This window comes from Carassius carassius, chromosome 21 (genome assembly GCF_963082965.1).
Source record: "Carassius carassius chromosome 21, fCarCar2.1, whole genome shotgun sequence".
NCBI classification, from domain to species: domain Eukaryota; kingdom Metazoa; phylum Chordata; class Actinopteri; order Cypriniformes; family Cyprinidae; genus Carassius; species Carassius carassius.
In genome coordinates this window covers 20,993,867-21,015,129 of record NC_081775.1, presented here as the reverse complement: position 1 = coordinate 21,015,129, position 21,263 = coordinate 20,993,867, and the positions used below count along the sequence as shown (strand labels likewise).

General features: G+C 36.5%; 1 protein-coding gene across 3 annotated transcripts in view; it reads right to left on the bottom strand.

The window, feature by feature from the left end:
• Window positions 1-3,200: 3,200 nt before the first annotated feature.
• The window catches only part of nphp4 (nephronophthisis 4), a 159,874-nt gene continuing 141,811 nt past the window's right edge, over window positions 3,201-21,263 (bottom strand). For all 3 annotated transcript variants that reach the window (XM_059503769.1, XM_059503770.1, XM_059503771.1), the window contains 11 exons: window positions 20,541-20,755; window positions 19,523-19,749; window positions 16,049-16,238; window positions 14,904-14,987; window positions 12,556-12,715; window positions 12,352-12,416; window positions 11,181-11,266; window positions 9,225-9,396; window positions 7,558-7,737; window positions 5,266-5,409; window positions 3,201-3,443 (listed from right to left, as the gene is read on the bottom strand). In XM_059503769.1, the coding sequence (XP_059359752.1) occupies window positions 3,303-3,443; window positions 5,266-5,409; window positions 7,558-7,737; window positions 9,225-9,396; window positions 11,181-11,266; window positions 12,352-12,416; window positions 12,556-12,715; window positions 14,904-14,987; window positions 16,049-16,238; window positions 19,523-19,749; window positions 20,541-20,755 (1,664 nt within the window). In that variant the 3' untranslated portion in view covers window positions 3,201-3,302. The remainder of the gene's footprint in view (window positions 3,444-5,265; window positions 5,410-7,557; window positions 7,738-9,224; window positions 9,397-11,180; window positions 11,267-12,351; window positions 12,417-12,555; window positions 12,716-14,903; window positions 14,988-16,048; window positions 16,239-19,522; window positions 19,750-20,540; window positions 20,756-21,263) is intronic.

The window sequence follows — 21,263 nt, the reverse complement described above, 5'->3', positions numbered from 1 at the left end:
TACAAATTAGATTATCAGCATAGCCGTTTGAGTGAAAAAGTGGAATGAATTGGAAAGCAGAAATGAAAAATTATCCCTGTTATTTGGTTCATCCCCCATTTGTTTTAATGAGAGCAGCACTCAAGCTGCCTGAATTTAATACAACTTTTCTTGCAACCCTGATACCTCTATTCTACCCAAATACAAAAACCTAGTTACCCAAGTTATAATAAGTATTATTTCTTTAAATTTATAAGACATATACAGCACTACTGGTCAAAAGTTTGGGGTGGGTAGGATTTGTTTTAATGAAGTCTCTTAGGTCCACCATGGCTGCATTCATCTAAAAAAATACAATTAAATCTGCAATGTTGTTAAATATTATTACAATTTAAAATGGCTGTTTTTAATTTCAAATGTAATTCATTCCTGTGATGTAAAAGCTTAATTTTTGGCAGTTATTTACTTCAGTCTTCAGTGTCACACGATCCCTCAGAAATAATTCTAATATCATATAACATTTCTTAATATCAAAATCAAAAAAAAAAAAAATATCCTTTGGTGACCAGAAAGCTCAAAGCAGCATTTATTTGAAATATAAACCTTTTGTTTTAAACAGGTCCATCTCAATAAATTAAAATGTCGTGGAAAAGTTCATTTCAGTAATTCAACTCAAATTGTGAAACTTGTGTATTAAATAAAGTTGTTTAAGTCTTTGGTTCTTTTAATTGTGATGATATTGGCTCACATTTAACAAAAACCCACCAATTCACAATCTCGACAAATTAGAATATGGTTACATGCCAATCAGCTAATCAACTCAAAACACATGCAAAGGTTTCCTGAGCCTTCAAAATGGTCTCTCAGTTTGGTTCACTAGGCTACACAATCAAGGGGAAGACTGCTGATTTGACAGTTGTCCAGAAGACAATCATTGACACCCTTCACAAGGAGGGTAAGCCAAAAACATTCATTGCCAAAGAAGCTGGCTGTTCACAGAGTGCTGTATCCAAGCATGTTAACAGAAAGTTGAGTGGAAGGAAAAGATGCACAACCAACCGAGAGAACCACAGCCTAATGAGGATTGTCAAGCAAAATCGATTCAAGAATTTGAGTGAACCTCACAAGGAATGGACTGAGGCTGGGGTCAAGGCATTAAGAGCCACAACACACAGACGTTTCAAGGAATTTGCTGAACCACAGACAACGTCAGAGGTGTCTTACCTGGGCTAAGGAGAAGAAGAACTGGACTGTTACCCAGTGGTCCAATGTCCTCTTTTTAGATGAGAGCAAGTTTTGTATTTCATTTGGAAACCAAGGTCCTAGAGTCTGGAGGAAGTGTGGAGAAGCTCATAGCCCAAGTTGCTTGAAGTCTAGTGTTAAAGGGTTAGTTCACCCAAATATTAAAATTATGTCATTGACTCACCCTCATGTCGTTCCAAACCGTAAGACCTCCGTTCATCTTCAGAACACAGTTTAAGATATTTTAGATTTAGTCCAAGAGCTTTCTGTCCCTCCATTGAAAATGTATGTACGGTATACTGTCCATGTCCAGAAAGGTAATAAAAACATCTTCAAAGTAGTCCATGTGACATCAGAGGATCAGTTAGAATTTGTTGAAGCATAGAAAATACATTTTGGTTCAAAAAAAATAATTTTGGAGCACTTCATGCTTCCTTCTGCTGAGCAGCTTTATGAAGATGCTGATTTCATTTTACAGCAGGATTTGGCACCTGCCCTCACTGCCAAAAGCACCAAAAGTTGGTTAAGTGACCATGGTGTCGGTGTGCTTGACTGGCCAGCAAACTCACCAGACCTGAACCCCAGAGAGAATCAATGGGCTATTGTCAGGAGGAAAATGAGAAACAAAAGACCAAACAATGAAGATGAGGTGAAGGACACTGTCAAAGAAACCTGGGCTTCCATACCACCTCAGCAGTGCCACAAACTGATCGCCTCCATGCCACGCTGAATTGAGGCAGTAACTAAAGTAAAAGGAGCCCCTACCAAGTTAAAATTTTTAGTGAACCAATTTTTTTTAAATTGGTCTTATGAAGTGTTCTAATTTGTTGAGATTGTGAATTGGTGGGTTTTTGTTAAATGTGAGCCAAAATCATCACAATTAAAAGAACCAAAGACTTAAACAACTTAAGTCTGTGTGCATTGAATTTATTTAATACACGAGTTTCACAATTTGAGTTGAATTACTGAAATAAATGAACTTTTCCATGACATTCTAATTTATTGAGATGCACCTGTACAGTAAATGTCTTTACTTTTTATAATTTTAATACATCGTTGCTAAATAAAAGTAATAATTGCTTATTTAAAAAAAGAAAGAAGGAAAAAGGATATCTTAATAAATTACAGCTTAAACTAAAATTTGCTAATTGGAATGAAGCTTTTTTTTTTTTAGTTTATTGAAATATTTCTGAATCATTTTACCTTCTTTCTTTCTTTTTTTTGACACCATTCACATTTAAATCAGATTTTACATTTCTAGATTTTCAATGCGGTCTCAGACTTTCACAATCCACAGTATATTTCTCGTACATTCTGTCTTTTATGCTCCCTTCTTATTTTCTTCCATCTCTGGACTGGTTAGTTGGCAGGTTATTTGGTTGTCAGACTCCGACAGCTGTAGCTCTAACAGGAGCCAGGAGATTAGTCCACAGATGTTAATGGAAGCCCTTCAGAGCTACTGCAAACACATACTGTTCACGCAAACACAAAGAACAGCATGTCGTTACTGATACAACAAATCATATAAATCAGAGAATTTTTTTTATTGATGCTAGTACAAAAAAATACAGTGAAACTGATGAAGGATGACTATTTTCTTCCCCAAATGTATCACTCTATTGTCAGTGAGCGCAAACGTAACACTCTGAACACTTAACAAAATAAAATGACTGGTCATACAAACACGTCTCACTGTTTGAAGATGGCTGAAGTCCTGGGCAAGTGGCCATCCACTCTCTGCTGCTAATGACACATCACAGCAGGGATTCAGCGTAATAATAAACACACACATCAAGAGTGCCGATGTGAGCATCAGAAGCTCTTCTCAGTTTCAGCCTGCAGCACCGCAGGGTAGATTTACTCCAGCGCACGTGAGAGACACTTTACTCTGTGTATTCAATGAGCTGGATGGAGTTAATCTTACTTACACTCTGCATTTATATATAGAGTATGTTTGGTCTGTACTTCAAAAATAAGCAAAAATGCATGTGCATGATGCGAGTAAATCCACATCGATCTGCTGGTTGAAGGTCTGTTTGTGGGCAAAAGCAGCAGCTGTAATGCAGGCTGATAGTGTTGTGTTATCGGTACTGAACCCTAACACAGTAAGTGTCCTCGTTCTTATCCTGTTTGTCATTGATAAAGATGAGAATCTCTTCCATGCCAGGGTTCTGACTTGGAGCAAAGCGCAGCCCGATGGTGTAGAGCTCCCCTCCCCCAATCTAAAACACACACACACACAAATGAATAGGTATGTCTTTGCACACAAGTACAGGAATGTCAAAAAGAATCTGGTCAAACGTTGTATTTGTTTATAACTGGTTCTGAATGAAAACTGGTTTACTATTTCCAAATGTAGGAAACTAGAGAAAGTATAGAAACAAAATATATATATATATTTTTCAGCCATAACCATAAAAAAAGTCTATAAATTCTATACAGTTATGATTGTGTGATTTTTATTATTTTTTAAATACTATTTAGCTTTATTTTAGTTTTAGTAATTTTCATACTTAAAGTAGCCAGTGCAGCATTTAAAATTGTATGTTTTTCCTCTAATATATTTACATTTTCTTTCATCCAATACGTACACTTTATTTTACAGCTTCATTTCAATTACCAACAATTTTTAATCAATTTTCATTACATCTTAATTAAAAATAATAAAACTTGTTCTATAATGTCTGCATTCTTCAGGCAGGCCAGAATCCCTTAATAAAATACAGTACGATCAATACTCATTTTATTTTCTCTTTACAAAATCATTGTTTGTAAAAGAATCTGATATTATTTTAACAGGAAATGTTCACCTGAATTTCAAACTTCTGTCATGATTTACTCAACCTCATGGTGTTATAAACCTTTATCACTCTCTTTCTTTCATGGAACACTAAAAGACAACTGTACTACCAACCCCCCCCCCCCCCCCCCCAATACTCTACTTCTCATGATGTCATACGATTAAATTTTTCCTATTCCTAAACTCTGTTTTGTCTTTATACATTATCTCTAATGCCTGACTAAGACATATGAAACACTGTTGAGGATTTAGTTCATAATCTCTTCAAAAGCACGCACGTATCGATTCTTCCGTTGTCTTTTGGCTCTGCTCCTATTTTACGATGACACAATTGTTATTTCTCAAAGTGGGAAAAAAGCAACATCTCGAGCTGCATTTCTCAAAAATACAGACACAATAAATCCAGCATGAGAGAAGATAATTGAAGCCGTGTTGACTAGCAAGAAACTGGAACAGGCCATTTCCTTTCTTTATGAGCTTCACTGCTTTTATTTGACGCTGAGGTATCATTAATCCATTGTGTTCAATACTGTCACTTGCATATTTTACATTGTTTCGCTATTTATTGCCCAGATATGGGATGTGAAACTCACTAAACCATACAGCGATCGATGAGGGCACTGAATGATGAAATTAACATTTTACCCCGTTTTGTTTTACACCATTTCGGTGCAAAATGATGATCAGGAAAAATGACTTTGTGACCCCTAAAGCCACAGTAATATATCCGAGACACTCTGTCCCTGTGGCTAACTAATGTTTTCTGTCTCCATCTGGAGTAATAGCCAACGGTTGTGTATCGATTACCTAATCAATTAACATCTTTTAATTGAATTCTAACGTAGAGCTGTAAGACCTACACGCATCATTCCGAGCCCTTCGAGGTGAGAGATATTGATGTCCCCAGCCCGACTGTGAGAATGTCTCTCTTTTTGTCCCATTTTTTGGGCCGCAGCTTTATGGTTTTCTCAGGGGACCGGCATTACAAGAGGAGCCAGGGCACAAATTGAGTTCTCCAATATACTGAGAACTTCACATAGTGAGACGTGTCTAAGAATGACAGTTTAGATGGACACAAATTGATTCCTAGAGGCATGTCAAGATCCTTCTCCTCTGGGCTCTAGACACCTTTTCGTTGAATGGGGCTTTAAAAATATGGTTCTTCTTCAACGTTAAACAGCAAGGCCTCCTGACAGAGTCTGAGATCTGTTGATAGAGCAAGAATTAGCTTTGGGTCCTCTCACCTGAAATTGCTCCTCTTTAAACTGAAGCAGGTCTGGGCGATCTGTGCGCAGATTGAATACTCTGGAGGACGAGTAGGGGTTTGTGAAACTGATTTTCTTATTGCTGCCCTTCCCTCCATCTACAGGAACGCTGATTTCAAACGCCTGGGGAGATTAAAGCACAAGCCCAGAGACGTATTGTAAAATAACTGAAGTAAAAATGTCAGGTTTAAATCACTGGCACTGACTTCATGCACCACATCCTCTGTCACAGAGCTGAAATTTAAAGACCCATTCAATTCTTGCCATTGCTCTGCAAAAAATTTACATAATCGGAGAAAAACGATCACTGTGGACTATGCATCACATCACACTTATGGGGAAAAAAGTGTCAGTTTTGTTGCTGTCTAATCGTTAGTAAAAGTAAAGCCATTTTATTGGACACTTTATATTGGCACCCACTGGATAGTTGCCAGAAGAGAGCACTTTGCAAGAGGAAGATAAATGACATAATCAAGTAGTTATGTACAGTGCTCAGAGACATATAAATGCATAGTATAAAAAAATAAATGCCAATTATAATTGTACTTTTTTCACAAATTTTGGTTGATGTTGCTGCTATATATCACGTCACATATTTTCACTGCATTTATGCATTTGGTTGACGTTTTTATCCAAAGTAACTTTCACTGCATTCAGGATACTATATCCATTTTATCATTTCATGTTTTCCCAAGACCTTGGCATTGCTAGTGCTATGTACGGTGGCCGAGACAGCTCAACACGCTGCAACTTAAGAAAACACATGCAAATTGAAAAAACATCAGCAAATGAAGAAAACATCTTCATGAGTTTGACAACACAAGTGTATGCATATAACGAAACATGCTACAAATCCTCACAACATGCATATAACGAAACATGCTACAAATCCTCACAATATGCATATAACGAAACGAGCTGCAAATCATCACAACACCTGCATAAACAAAACGAGCTGCAAATCATCACAACACCTGCAGAAACAAAACGAGCTGCAAATCATCACAACACCTGCATAAACAAAACGAGCTGCAAATCATCACAACACCTGCATATGCAAGTGTTGTGAGGATTTGTAGCGCGTTTCGCTATATGCATGTGTTGTGATGATTTGCAGAGCGTTTCGTTATATGCATATGTTGTGATGATTTGCAGAGCGTTTCGTTATATGCATATGTTGTGATGATTTGCAGAGCGTTTCGTTATATGCATGTGTTGTGATGATTTGCAACACTTGTGTTGTCAAACTGATGAAGATGTTTTCTTCACTTGCTGATGTTTTTTCAATTTGCATGTGTTTTTTTAAGTTGCAGCGTGTTGAGCTGTCTCGGCCACTGTAGCTATGCTCCATCGTATGAACTACAGAAATATACATACATTTAAATTGTAAAACTTAAAAACAAATATTAATTTGTTGTAATAATAATTTCTCAATAATATTAATGAGCATTTACACACTGTATTATGTACCAATCAAAAGTTTGGAGACATTAAAATGTTGTATTTTTAAATGTTTTTAACATTCACAAAAGAAAACAGTAAAAGAGTAATATTGTGAAATATTACTAAATTTTAAAACAACCATTTTCTATCTGCATATATTTGAATATGGAATATGTAAAGGCAAAGCTGATTTTTCATCAGCCACTGCTTCAGCCTCAAGTGTCACATTCTCCTTCAGAAATCATTCTAATATGCTGGTTTGATGCTTAAGAAACATTTCTTATTCATTTTTAAGACAACTGTGCTGCTTAATATGTTTGTGGAAACGTCAAACTCAATGCTATTTTATAGGATTCTTTGATATATAGAATGTTTAAAGAAGCTATATTTATTGCATATATTTGAGATATAATTTTTTTTGTACTTGTTTTAATCGATTTAATGTACTTACTGAATAAAAGCATGCAAGTAAATAAAAAATCTTACTGACCCTAAACTCTTAAACAGTAGTCAAGTCACCATTATTTAAATAGTGCTTCTTTCAATGCAGATTGTGTCAAAGCAGCTATCCAGTATTAGGGAAATAGTGTGATGCAATAGTGTGCCGTTCTCCTCTGGCCAGACGAAGCCAGCAGTTTAATTCTAGGTTGCAGCAAAGTTAGACTGTCCAGAGGACTCACCTGGTTCCTGTGGTCTTGTACCGATGAGATCTTGTAAATAAGTATTGAAAGGTTTAAGTGTTATAGTGACAAATCAGTTTCTCTATGAGAAAATGAATGTGATTTGAACCCTACTGTTGCACTCTACTGATGCAGTTTGCTTACTCACCTTGGAGATTACAGGCTGTCGACATGTGATGCACAGCAGCCAGGAGGCAACCAGCTGCCGAGTGTCCACGTCGACCACATTGAGGTAAAAGAAACGGCTTCCAGGGCGCAGAGCCCTCAGGCCCACACAGACATCCTGAACTCCATGAGCAGGAAGAGCAAAAACTTCACCTGGATCCACCTGGAACACACAAATCTCATGATCACAGAGCTTCCGGCATCAAGCACAGAAAACAGAAAACCCACCCAGAAAAAAAGCAACTTCAGGGAAACCCTCCTCTGCAGAACTTCAGAAAACACGAGGCTGCACCTGAAGCTCATAATGTATATCTACTTTGCTTCATCATCTTTCTTGGCACCTGCTGTACAACATTAGCACACGGCCAATTAAACCAACAGTAAGGTCTCTACCAGCACACAGCGCACTGTTGACATGGGACCTGCTGTATTTGCTCTGCTTGCATATTTCGGATAACAGGAAATACCCATTTTGAGATTTATGCTGGTTGTATAATCCACGTTTTTTCTTTTTCTGTATAAATATGTATTAAAGCACCACTTTCTTTGCTGTGGTGTGCTGAACCCTGGAAGCTAATGATACTGCTACAGCCAAAAGGGTTTTATTGTTTTCATGCCCTGTACTTGCCTCGCTCACATAACTTTAACTGCATCTGACTCCACTGTTCTTTACTCATTTTTTCGGAATGCAAAACTACATATTTTCATACTCGACTATATGCCTTACAGTCCCTTGGTTTGGTAATTGACAGATAATCAGCAAATATTTAGGCTAAAGAGGCTGAACAAATAGGCATGCTAAAAACCTTCTCAGAGTAATTGCATCTCTAAATCCATTTCCTTTAAAATCACTGATGGATGGGGAAAATAAATATACATTAATTTCTGCTATTAATATTGACTGTTTAACATATAAAAAAGCATATATGTATACAGTATGTGTGTGAGTGTTTATATATCTATAATGTATATATAATAAGTTCACTTTTGTTGTGTTTATTTAAATAAAAATAAAAAAACTCATTATGTTCTGTAATTGTTAAAAAATGCTAAACAGCACTATGATGACTTTAGTTTACCATTATTAAAAGCTAAAACGTCTTTAAAACTGAATGTTGCATGTTTATGATTATTATTTAATATAATTGATCAAATATAATATTCAGTTCCCTTTCAGTCGGTCACTCTCGACGTCTCCATTCCCTCCTTCAGGGAACGAGGGTTACCATACGTAACCGAGACGATGCTGGCTTAGATTGGTAAAAATTTAAGAATTATTAAACATTTTTAATGACTTAAGCTTTACTAATATACATAAATTTGGGGATTTAATATGAAAATATATTTGTGTTTTAAATTTTTTATGTATTTATTAGTTAACAATTAGTTATGTCTAAAGTGGTACTTTACATTAAAAAAAAAAAAAATTAAATGTTAGGTGTGATTAATTGTTATTCATCCACAGAAAAATATGCAATTAACTAGTGAAACTTAGAAATCATATTTAAATAAAATATACATAACCTAGTCTTCTTACAATCTCATTATTTTTCATCATTCTCCCATTACAGGAAAAAAAGGCCACATAATCCCCCATCAGAGCTCACTACCCCCGATCAGTGTGTTTTACTTTGACCCCGCAATTCGTACCTGAAGCTCGAGGGGATGCGACGTGTAGCACTTGACCCTGCGAATGGCTTGTGTGCCGTGCAGAACCAGGGAATGCCAGCTCAGAGTGCCACACACACAGCTCAGGTCCATCCTTTGCAGGTAATGCACGTATACCTGCCAGATCTGCGCAGGGGAGGCCAGCCAAGGGTCACTGCCATAGAGAGATTGACACAGAGCCGCAGACACACAAAAGACACTTTATCACTTTTCTCCTCAAATACACTGACACAATAGCAGGACGTGCCTGTCAGGCCCCACTTCCCCTGAGAGAGAGGCATGCATAACTCAAATCTTCAAAAGAGAGATGTTCAGAAAGACCCAAATGTCACCGTTTTTAAATTCATCCATTCACCCTTTCTTTAAGAGCATCTCACGTGCCAGCGGGCACTCGTGTCCCCGAAGGAGCTTTGCAGATGTTGATGTCACTCTGGCTGCCGGCGTTTCTACAGTTGGACTGTTTTAAAAATGAAGGACTTTGTGCGTTAGCTCTTCACCCTGCCTCAGGGGCTCAAGCTCAAGGGACAAAATTTGAAGAACGTTTGTACCGTCCTTGGTTGTCGAGTTGTCCTCAACAGCAGCTGTTGTTGCGGATAAAAAAAAATCCTACAGCTGATTGATCTCATGGTTATTATAATTGCTCAAAAATTCCGTTTTGATGGGTAACTCTGTGCCTGACGAGCTTGTCTGTTGTTCAGTCATTTAAAACCATTAAGTCTATTATGAGCTCACTAATTAGAGTGGATACCAATGCATTTGTTCCACTGACAAACTAGATTTTAATTTTTGTAAGGTTAAAAGTAAAAAAGAATAAAGCAAACTAAATTTTAACACTTAAGTTTTTGATGTAAAAAAAAAAGCTTTAAATCAATGTTAAAGTTAATTTTGTAAAAAAAAAAAAAAAAAGAGCAAGAAATTATAAAAAAAAATTCTAAGTATTTATAAAATCAGTAATGAATAATTGATTTGGTGATTCAATAAAAAAATATATATATATATTTCATGAAAAATATATATAACCAGACAAACAGAGCAGGCAATGGCATGACTTTGGCGCTTGACTATCTGTTTGATGACCAATAGCAGATGGGTGGAATGGTCAGGAAATATTAGAACATATTATATTATTGTAATAATTGTTATAATAGATTACATATATTAAAACATGGTTTCCCAAACTTAGGTCTGTGAAACCCCTAAAGGTTTGTGAGGAACTGAATGGGTTGAAACAATTATAATAATTAATTAAATAATAATAAAAATATAAAATTAAACCACGAAAAGAGAACTCATGATAATGCATATGTGTTTTAATCAATTATGAAAATGGGGGCACGTCAAGTGCAATATTATAGGTTGAATGGTTTTAGTTGAACGAACAAAGTTTGAGAATCTGTCAATTTAAATATTATATAATTACATAATACTATATAAATTATAATATATGGCATTCAGGATAATAGTAGAGTATAAGCATAAAGCATGTGAGCTGTCTGCCTTTAATTAATATGTGTTGCTGTACGTTTGCAGTCACTCTCACTGGTTCCAGTTCCAGAGAGAGATGTGTGATGCATAGGTTCTAAAATTGTGTTTTTATCCATGTTCACTGATTATGAACTCAAGAGATGTCACAGATTTTGATGAATAAATGAATATTACGATCTGATGCAATCAGACAGTAAATGAGACATCCTAATTAAGCAAATGTCATTAATCACACATGAAGGGATTAATCAGGGACCAGGCTTACACACACACACACACACACACACACACACAGACACACACACAAACACAGAGGTTCACACGCACACATCTCACCATGCATCTGGAGGAGTGAAAACTAACAGGTTCTCACTTTCCAAAAAAAGAAAAGTGCACTTTTCCACATGTACTCATAAGCGACAAGTGAGAAGGTGAAAAAGGGGGTGTACATACGTGAAAATTGTGATGAAGAATTTCCTAATCTGTGGACTTGGGCTACCAGGTACTTTCAGGTAAACATCCTGTGGTTCTCCTGGAGTCTAAAGTTTCAAAATCCAAGGAAATTAGTTATAAAATAATAATGTTTTATCAGTAATTAAAATACAAATATAATACAAATAATTTATAAAAAATACTGTACGAAAAAAAAAGAAAAAAAAGAAAAAGAAAAATAAGACATTAAAATGATTTATAAATCTTTAATGTTTTATGAAAACTTAATATAGAAATTATTGTATAAAACACAATAAAGAAAAATAGAAAAAGACTTTTCTGGGCCTTGACAGTGTTAGTTACTTGGCAATGTCAATGGGACAGTCACAGGCCTCCCGGTTTTCATCTAAAATATCTTAAATTGTGTTCCAAAATTGAACAAAGCTTTTATGGGTTTAGAACGACATTGGGGGTAAGTGATTACTGACTAAATATTCATTTTGGGATGGAGTAACCCTTTAAAGGGGTCATCGGATGCCAAATTCAAGTTGTTTGAACATAAATGTGTGTTAAAAGTGTGTGTATACATCTATCCTATAATGATAAAAATCCACCCAGTGTTTTTTATTTTTTATTTTATTTCTATTTTAAAATGCTTTTTCTCAAATCAGGCTGTTCTGAGATTCCTGTCTGAATGACATAGTTATGCACAGGCTCCTCCCACGATAGTTGACTGACACTAGCGCCTTGCCTTCGACCCGCCTTGAGTGAGCTGTCATCAATTCGCCATTGTGTCGACTCCGGTGCAGAGGAAGACAAGAAAGTCTCTGATTAAGCGATTGAGGTGTTTTGTTGTTGGATGTAATAATGAACATAGCTGTTGTTATTTACTCCCGACACCCAACCCTTTGCAAATCGCCTTTTCTAGTAACAGAGCTCATTAGCATTTAAAGTGACGTGATATACATGACATACAGCCAAGTATGGTGACCCATACTCAGAATTCTTGTTAAAGCGACTAGAACAGCGTGCTGATTTTGACAGGGTAAAAAAAGTGTTTTTTTACACTACCATTGCGAAATTTTAACCAAAGTATGTTATAAATTTTCATTAAGACCCTAAAAAATCTTATCAACTTTTTGGAAAATTGGCATCCGATGACCCCTTTAAGAGTGGATTCTGATTGGCTCACCAGGTTGGTGGTGTGGCAGATGACATTGTGGTCGCTGCAGCGCACATGGAGGGTGGCAGAACCATCTGTGAGCAAGTACAAAAGCAGACAGAGCACAAATGGGGTCTTTAGTTCAGAACTAATAGCAGACACTGAAGCATGTTTATGTGAGTGGGTTTATGTATGTGCGTCCGCAGCGGCCGGGATGTTTGTAATGAGCAGCACCTGCTGTGTCGTCCCAGGCTGCAGGCAGGCGAATGGCCTTCTTTAGAAAGGTGAGTTCAGGCTGGTAGAATCGGAAGGTCTGGTCCACCACATGTGGCATGGGTTCAACATCCACCTGGCAGATCGCCAGAGGCTTTCTGTCTTCCCCGCGGAACAGTACCTGGAAGAAAAGCAGATCGCTTGCAACCTACACAGATTTTGAAAGGCCTTCCTACTAAACAACAGGAGAACTAAACCGATTGAGAAAATAAAAGGAATGTCCGGGTTCACAACAAGACAACAGATATCGACCACACCAGCGACATGCTGTCGATTACCACAGACAGTCATTTTGTTTTGTCCCACTGTTAAACACATAATTGTGTGTAGATCAGTGATATTTTAGCATCTTTGAGATTAAATATTATAGTTTTTGTTGATATTTTGAATTAAATTTTATTTTTATATGTTCTGCTTTCATGTTAATTTTAGCTAAAGTTATTGTCATTTTTATTTGTTTCTGTTGTTTTAAAACATGCCTATATAGTTTTATTATTTGTATTTTTCAGTTTTAGTTATTTTAGTATTTTAAGTTCAACTAAATGAAAATGAGAAATGTTGCCTTGGAAACTAGCGGAAATAAAATAAGTTTTTTAGATTTTATTTTCAATTAGCATTTATCTTATTTCAAGTAACAACAATGCTTTTAATCTTAGTTAACCATAACCCTGGTGTACAGTAATGCACTTACAATGGAAGTCTATGGAGCTAGGTATCCTGAAAGTTTCTTATATTTTTTATACACTTATGTAAATTATCCTGCACAATGCAAGTTGTTTGTCTTGTTGGATATACTTTCAATACTTGATTTTTTATTTAAAAGATGAACAAAATTTTAATTGCAACTTGCAACGACATTTCTTTGTAGTTCAGCACCAAACCAGTAAAAGCCCACCCTTGAACCAGTATAATGGTCGAAGCTGCTCTTTTCATTAGAGGTGGTCAAGGTCTGCCTCTAAATGACAAGCCTACCTGAAATCATTCCACAGTGAATGAACAGCACTGACAGTATGTAGTGAAATATGAAGTACCATGAGTCATCTGCAGTCTGAGTGCACAACCTCTCTCACGTGAGATCCTGTCGAGCTGGCTGTCGGATTCACAGCCCAAGACAACACACTGACACTCCTCTGGAGGTGATGTCAGTTTGTGCACAGCAATGCTTGACCCCAACTGAACTAAATATGATACGGTGATGAGTCCTGTGTGTGTGTGTGTCTGTGTGTCAGCAGTAGTGCAAGGCATCAGTCTCTCTTGGCTACATATGGCAGGAAACAGCCCAAAGGCACAATGAACCACAATGCCATAGAAGAGCACATCAACCCACATACAGTACACAGCTTAACCATCTGAGTAAGATAGGATGGTCTAAGTGACACCACCATTCACTGGGTAAAATATGCATACAATGAAAATTAAAGGTTATAAATAAGATTAAAAACAGTTTTTTCATATTTTATAAATATAATATAATATGTGACCCTGGACCACAAAACCAGTCATAAGTCGTTGGGGTATATTTTTAGCAATAGCCAAAAAAACACTGTATGGGTCAAAATTACCGATTTTTCTTTTATGTCAAAAATCATTGGGATATTAAGAAAAGATCATGTTCAATGAAGATATTTTGTAAATGTCCTACTGTAAATATATCAAAACGTAATTTCTGATTAGTAATATGCATGGCTAAGAACTTCATTTGGACAACTTTAAAGGTGATTTTCTCAGTATTTAGATTTTCTTGCACAGTCGGATTCCAGATATTCAAATAGTTGAATCTCGTCCAAAAAATTGTCTGATCCCGAAAATCTGCTGAGTCTGTGTGGACCTGATTATGAAACATTAATGAGAGGCAACAGGAAAGTTGATCAATGTTGCTCATTAACAGACTTCATTTATTTAAAAGGCTGAAATTAATCAATTTGAATATTAATGGCAGGCTGAAATGAAATGTATTTGGTTCTTCAGGTCAAATCTTAAATACACAATTAAAAGGTCAAAACAATAGAAGGGATCCATCAGTGCAAGGGCTGTGATCAAGAGCTCTTTTTTCTCATTTAATACATATTCACCTTAACAATACATACAGAAATACAAAAGAATGTAACCTTTGTTTGGTTCTAGTAAGTGTGCATCAGTTACATTCAGTTTTACTGTTGAGGACCAAGTCATGTTTCCAGTCTGGATTGTTCGAACCACAGCAAGAGTGCCGGACCACTTCTCTGACTACACAACTACTAATCAGGATGTATAGAAAGAGACCGAGCTCCTGTGTGTGCTCAGCAGTACAGTGAGAGCTAAGCACTTACCTTGATGGATTTGGCATTAATTGTATTGGACAGATGTTTCTGAGCCATCTGTGGACTTCTTGAAGTCTTTAAGCCTTTCATATCCTGCAGTACGACAGAGGAGTCATCATGAACAGTGCAGCATTCGGTGAGAGAACAATCACATTGAAATAATGTCATTAAGGGATGGAAAAACATTGTTTGGACAGGTCTGTTCAGACTGTCTGGATGAGGCTGTTTTTAATCCATTTCATTATTGCTGATGCTTTGAGTCATTCTAAACTCCACTCCCTCACTTGTGGGTGCCGCTGTAATACTACAGACTATAAACAAACCCAAATCCAATTAAACCGGAAACATGTGAACTAATCCAAGTCTCATCAGTGCAAAAGGGAAATGAGGAAACAAATGCAGTTTCTCAGTGATGACACATCATTCATGGTTGAATTACAAAACAACACAACACACAAAAACAATTAAATAGTCCACATTTTCTCCAGATGATATTGTTTTCCAGTATCAGCAGTTCAGTGGACAGTTCAGTTGAGATTTACTTCAGTTGAGAGTCTACATAGTGGGCCTGTGTAGACTATTTACACCAATGTGGTGAAAATATAAATAAATATATTTATATTTTTTATAAATATATAAAAATATAATATAAGTAAATATATTATTTATAATATGTATCATTAATATAATTAATTATATTTTAAAAATACAAATAAAAGAAAACAATACAAAATAAAATTAAAATATTTATTATTGGTTGTACTATTGTAGTAAAAAGTACATTTAAAGACAAATAAAATAAAATATTTATTATTAGTATTGGCACTAAATCTTTGAGGTGAAAATTTACCTTTTTGTTGTTTTTAAAACCAAAACAAAAAGCAAAACAAAAAAATATATAAACAACAAATTAAATTGATCAAATGTGACACCATTAAAAAACTCTCTCACAAACAAAACAAAACAACTGGTAGTATCACTAAATCTTCAAGGTAAAAAGTACAATTAAAAAAAAAAAAACTCAAAACAATACAGCATTTATTATCAGTGTTACTATCAATAAAACCTTTGGGCTGAAAAGTATTTTGAAAACACAAGAACAAAAAACTGTTGAACACTGAGTATAAGTCTGAGAGAGTTCCCCCTAGATTTACCTGAAGAGGGAAGGTGTGACCACAGATGAAGGTCTGGTACTTGAAGGGGACATGGACGCTTTCTTTGGGCCGCAGGTAAATCTGTGGAGTCTGTGTACTCTCCTTTACGTGAAACATCTCTTCCTCTAGAGGAGTCAGAGTCTTCGTCAACCCCTTGAAATATCTCCACTCCTCAGTTTTCACCATTACACTGAGGGAAACAGAGAACAGCAAACAGAGAGAGAGGAGAAGAAAAGAAAGGAACAGCTTGAGGACTTTCTTTGCCTTGCCAACAGTATTTTATTGGCAATGAAAAAGAGAATTTGAGTATGCATGATACAGTCAAACATAAGCCTTCACAGAACTGAAACTCCTGGGAGGGTACGGTTTAAAGATAACACACACTGGGTGTGAAATATTACGTTCTGTTTCATAGAGACAAATTTCATGCACAAATATATGAAGGAAAAGGGCATTTGAAACATCAAAGGCAGCACCTCTGGGCCCAAGAAGGGATCATTCGCCATAAATGAAAAAAAAAAGAAAAGATTTTAGAGGTGTAAAAACTCTTTTGTACTATGTACAGTAGATGTGAAAGCAAGTCTCGGAAAATTTAATCACATTCTCTCTTTAATAACAGAGAGCCAGGCAGGTGGTACAAAAGTATACTTACGTGAACAAAAGCAAAGCCCATTTCCCTTTCTTTCATATAGAAGCATATATGCAAGGAGATCTTTTAAAATGCAAAAGAGGACTATAATGACTGAAAAGTAAATTGAAATGTTATAAAGCCTAAATGAGGAATATGACATGGCATAATATCTCTTCACAGTACTTCCAGCAATAAAACAAGGTAGACATAAACAAACAGGGCTTGTGGTGAGGGTGACTATAAATTGCTACATTTGTTGTTTATATTACTTAAATATTTTCTCTCATGGTAAATGGAAAATCCGAAGTGCAGTACTGAATGAATCAAGCTTAAATCACGTTGTCAAAAAAATAAATACATTGAAATTGAAATTAATAAACAGTACACTGGTATTTAAATGTTTGGGGTTGGTATAAATAAGATTTTTTTGAAAGAGATCTCTTTTGCTTACCAAGTCTGCATTTAATTGATCAAACATTCAGTAAAAATGGTTATATGTGAAATATTATAACAATTTCTATTTTAATATATTTTGACATGTAATTTATTCCTGTGATGGCAAATTTGAATTTTTATATTTTTGTGAAAACAGTGCTATTTGTTTTTCAGGAATCTTTAATGAATAGAAAGTTTAAAAACATTTTTGTAACAATATCAACGTTTTTACTGTCACTTTTGATCAATTTAATGCATTCATGATTAAGAAAAATATTTGTTCAAAAAACGTTTCCCCAAACATTTGAATGTGTAGTGTATAAAATCAAAAAAGAGAGAGAAAAATCTTAAAGAGAGAAAGAGAGAGAGAAAGAGAGAGATAATAGAATTCAGCTGAAGTATAACTAAAAAACTGCTTCAGAGGACTGAAAACAAATTATGAGCTGCGGGACCTGACCTGCGTGGATAAAATGAATTAGGCAGAAAGAATGGAGCAGCTCTGCTGAAATCTGGCGTATCTTCTAACCTGCCACCCCATTAGTTCAGCTTGTCCATATATAATATGTGAGTACAGGTGAGAAACAATCTCTTCAGTGAAAGTGAAAGAGAGAGGTGATTTTATAAGGTTGGCTTTGTGGCATACATCAGCAATACAAACACGGGCCTGACATATCCTTTGCACTGGAAGAGAAAAGCATCAATTCAACACAAATGTACGAATGCCAACTCCAGACCTCAGGTATTTGTTTCCCTGGCACAGCTCTGTGCATACAAGAGTGCTTTGGACTGACTCACAGGGTTCACGCACAGACAAACACACCACTCCTGGGCTAGCAGTTACCTCCACGACACATCACAAAGTGCTGCGGTTTTATGCCACAACACAATGCAAGTATGCGAAGACGTTTGCCATGCAAACATACTTCCCGGAAGAGGTGCTGGAGAATATTTATCTTGTCCTAAATCACAGCATGTGTGTGTGTGTGTGTAGAGTTTAGACTACTAATGTCTTTCCTAATTAAACGCTGAAAGATGCAGGGGTGTTAATGCTGTAATTTATTCCACCTCGTCCTCCTAACTTCTCTTTCTCACTTTCTTGGCTTGTGCTCATCACGATGGAGAGTGTGGACTCAGTCTATGGCCTGCAGAAAACTCATATTTTGTGTGGTATAATCCTGAATTAAAAGCTTTACGCGGGAAACCTGGTCGGGGAAAGATATTTTACATCACGCTGCAATTAAAATTAGCTTGAATGGGGGGAATTGATTATTTATTCAGTGTTATTTTCCTACCCCCTGGGAAGCTCTTGGCCCCAGTAATGCCCCGCTGAGGAAAACTCATTCATTCAGATGTTCATTTCAGACAAGGTTGTTCACACGTGAACGAAACATTGATCTACGCAGAATTTCTGTCAGGGCTGTAATGCCAGAGGCAAAGGCTTTATTTGATCTTTGAATGGACACAGTGCCTGCTGTGCATGATTAAAGTATAGGCATACTACTGTATGTACATATTAACATTAAGGTGGTCTTATTAGGGCATTTACATACTGTACTGAGAATGAATCTAATTACTTTTCTTATAGTGAACACACAAATTACTTTGACAAAAACTCACTAGAACACGCTCTCATAAGATTGCTTATAATAGTGTAATCACACCGTTGTTCTGATAGAAATAACTAACTGTATTAACTGTATAATTACTGCATTAACACATTTCACACATATTTCACTTCCTTTATAACATCTCACTAATAAACAGACAAAAGGCTAAACATTTTACTTGGACATTGAACTTTTTTTTTTAAGTTACTAATTATTTCAGAATGCTCAGAGAATATATAAAAGTAACGTTCCCATAATTTAAAAAAATGAAAAACTGGAATGATCACAAAACAAAACGAGATAAAACAAAACACTAAACCAAACAAACCAACGAAAAAAAGAAAAAAAAATGAAACGAAACAAACTAAAAAGCTTTTTGGTTTTGTGATCATTCAGTTTTTCCATTATTTATTTATTTTGCCTATGAAATTAAAGTTTCTGCCCAGTGTTGTTTTTGGACACATTTGAATTACATCGTGTGGGCAAAATTATTCTTCAAAATACCTTCTTTTATGTTCCAAATAAGAAAGAAAGAGCATACAGATTTGGAAAGACACGAGTCAGAGTATTGTTTCAACCCTTCCGCAGCTCTAAAAAAGCCAGTCAATGTTCTTACAGCACCATCATTTATCTACCTGTAAGAAAATTGTTATTAATCAAAATATGACATTATGTGGCTCACACTGCCTTTAAGCTTGCGAGAAAAGAGATGTCAATGTGTCTAGGTGGTATATAAATGTTCATATTTGATCAGTTTGACAACCACTGATGTACTGCATTCAAAGACATAATATATCTCACCAGAGCTCTGGGTCATCACATTCAATAGTGACAGTCTGAGGAACATTGAATGGATTCTTGAGCACAAATTCGAAGAACTCTGCCGTTCCTAGCGTGGCGTAGAGTGTGTGTTTGGTAGTGATGGCCTGAGAGAGCATGTTGGTGATCTCCTGTGCTTTACAGTGCTCACGATAGGCCTCAATCACACGCAGGTCACGGGAATGTTGCACACGCTCTGCCCGATGCCTCTGAAAGAAAGGATCCGAAGAAATTCACATGTTGAAACTGCACCGAAAAGACCTAGAAACTAATAAAGCGGATGTGCCTGAAGCATGGCAAGACCGTGCTAGGCTGTTGAGCGAAAGAAAAAGTGAATTTAGGTTCGATTTCATCATTCCCACAGAGTGGGAGGAACTGGCGAATAATGCTGCTCAGTTTCAGCTGTTTCCTCTTTAGAGCTAAAATAAAGCTCATGCTTTGAAAGGAACACAATAGATCAACCAAAAATAAATTTTTCATCATTTTTACTGTATTTTGAAACCAACATGACTTACCTTCTTTCATAAAAGTTGAATTTCCGAAGAATAGAGTGGGAGCACTTTTCCAAATAATGAAAGTTAGTGAGAACTGGAGCTCTCAAACTTCGACATTAGATAAATAAAGTATCACATAAGTGTCCCATATGACCCATATGCTATATTTCAGGTCATCTGATGATGGCTTTGTGAGAGGAACACATGAAAATGTCACTCATTATTATCTTTAGTATCTTCTTTGCACGTTCAAGAGATTTCCAATTTGTAAACAAATGACTCTTTTCAATTAGATCTTTTCAATGAAACAAGTGATCCAAACCTTCGTTCATGAAAAAAGAAAGTCACACTGGTTTGAAATGACATTTTTGACCATCCCTTCAGTATCGACATTGGAGCGAATGTCAGGATCACATGCTGCACAGTGGAAGTGAATGTCAATCAGCTCCTGCTGAGACAGACAGCTTTTCGATCCCGCTCAATTTAAAACCGTCCTTCTTTCTTACCGTGATGTTTGAGCTGTCCTGAAAAGGGGGCGTGGCTTTCTGCTCCTCGAGTTGACGGACAGCTGCCATTCTGTCAATCTTCCTCTGGCGCACTTCCTTTGCTTCAGCCTGCTGATGCAGTGTGGCTCCGCCTACTTCCCTCATGGTGCTTTGTAGCAGTCTGGCCAGCTCACTGTCAATTTCTGGCAATCGGCGGGCTCGTCTGGCATTGCTTGCTGCAACACACATATAATACATCCGCATAAACAACATCTTTCGCTCCTACGAGACACACATGCTCTCTTTCCTCACTTCCTCGGGGACCACTTTTCAACCTCCATTTGGCCTAAAATCCATCTTGGTCTTTTCCAGTTATCCCTCCCACCCAATGAGACCTGCTTTCAGATATACCTGCTCTGAGATTCACGCTTCAATGCGATTCAACATCACAACTAACATAATCCTGTGATTTAAAGCCAATGAAGACAGAACGACAAGGGATCAAAAGACGCAGGATCAAAAAGAGCCTGCCAGTGTTTTTTCCTAAACCTAAATTCCCACTGTAGCCCATCCTACAGAGAGAGAGAGAGGGAGGAAGACCTACATTGCATTGGAGACAACAGGGCCTCTATGTGATGAATAAGAACATGTTGAAGCACTCTCTTTATCGCCGTCTTATCAGGCTGACATAACCCCCCCCCCCCCCATTAATATACATGTTATATATTATATATGTGTGTGTGT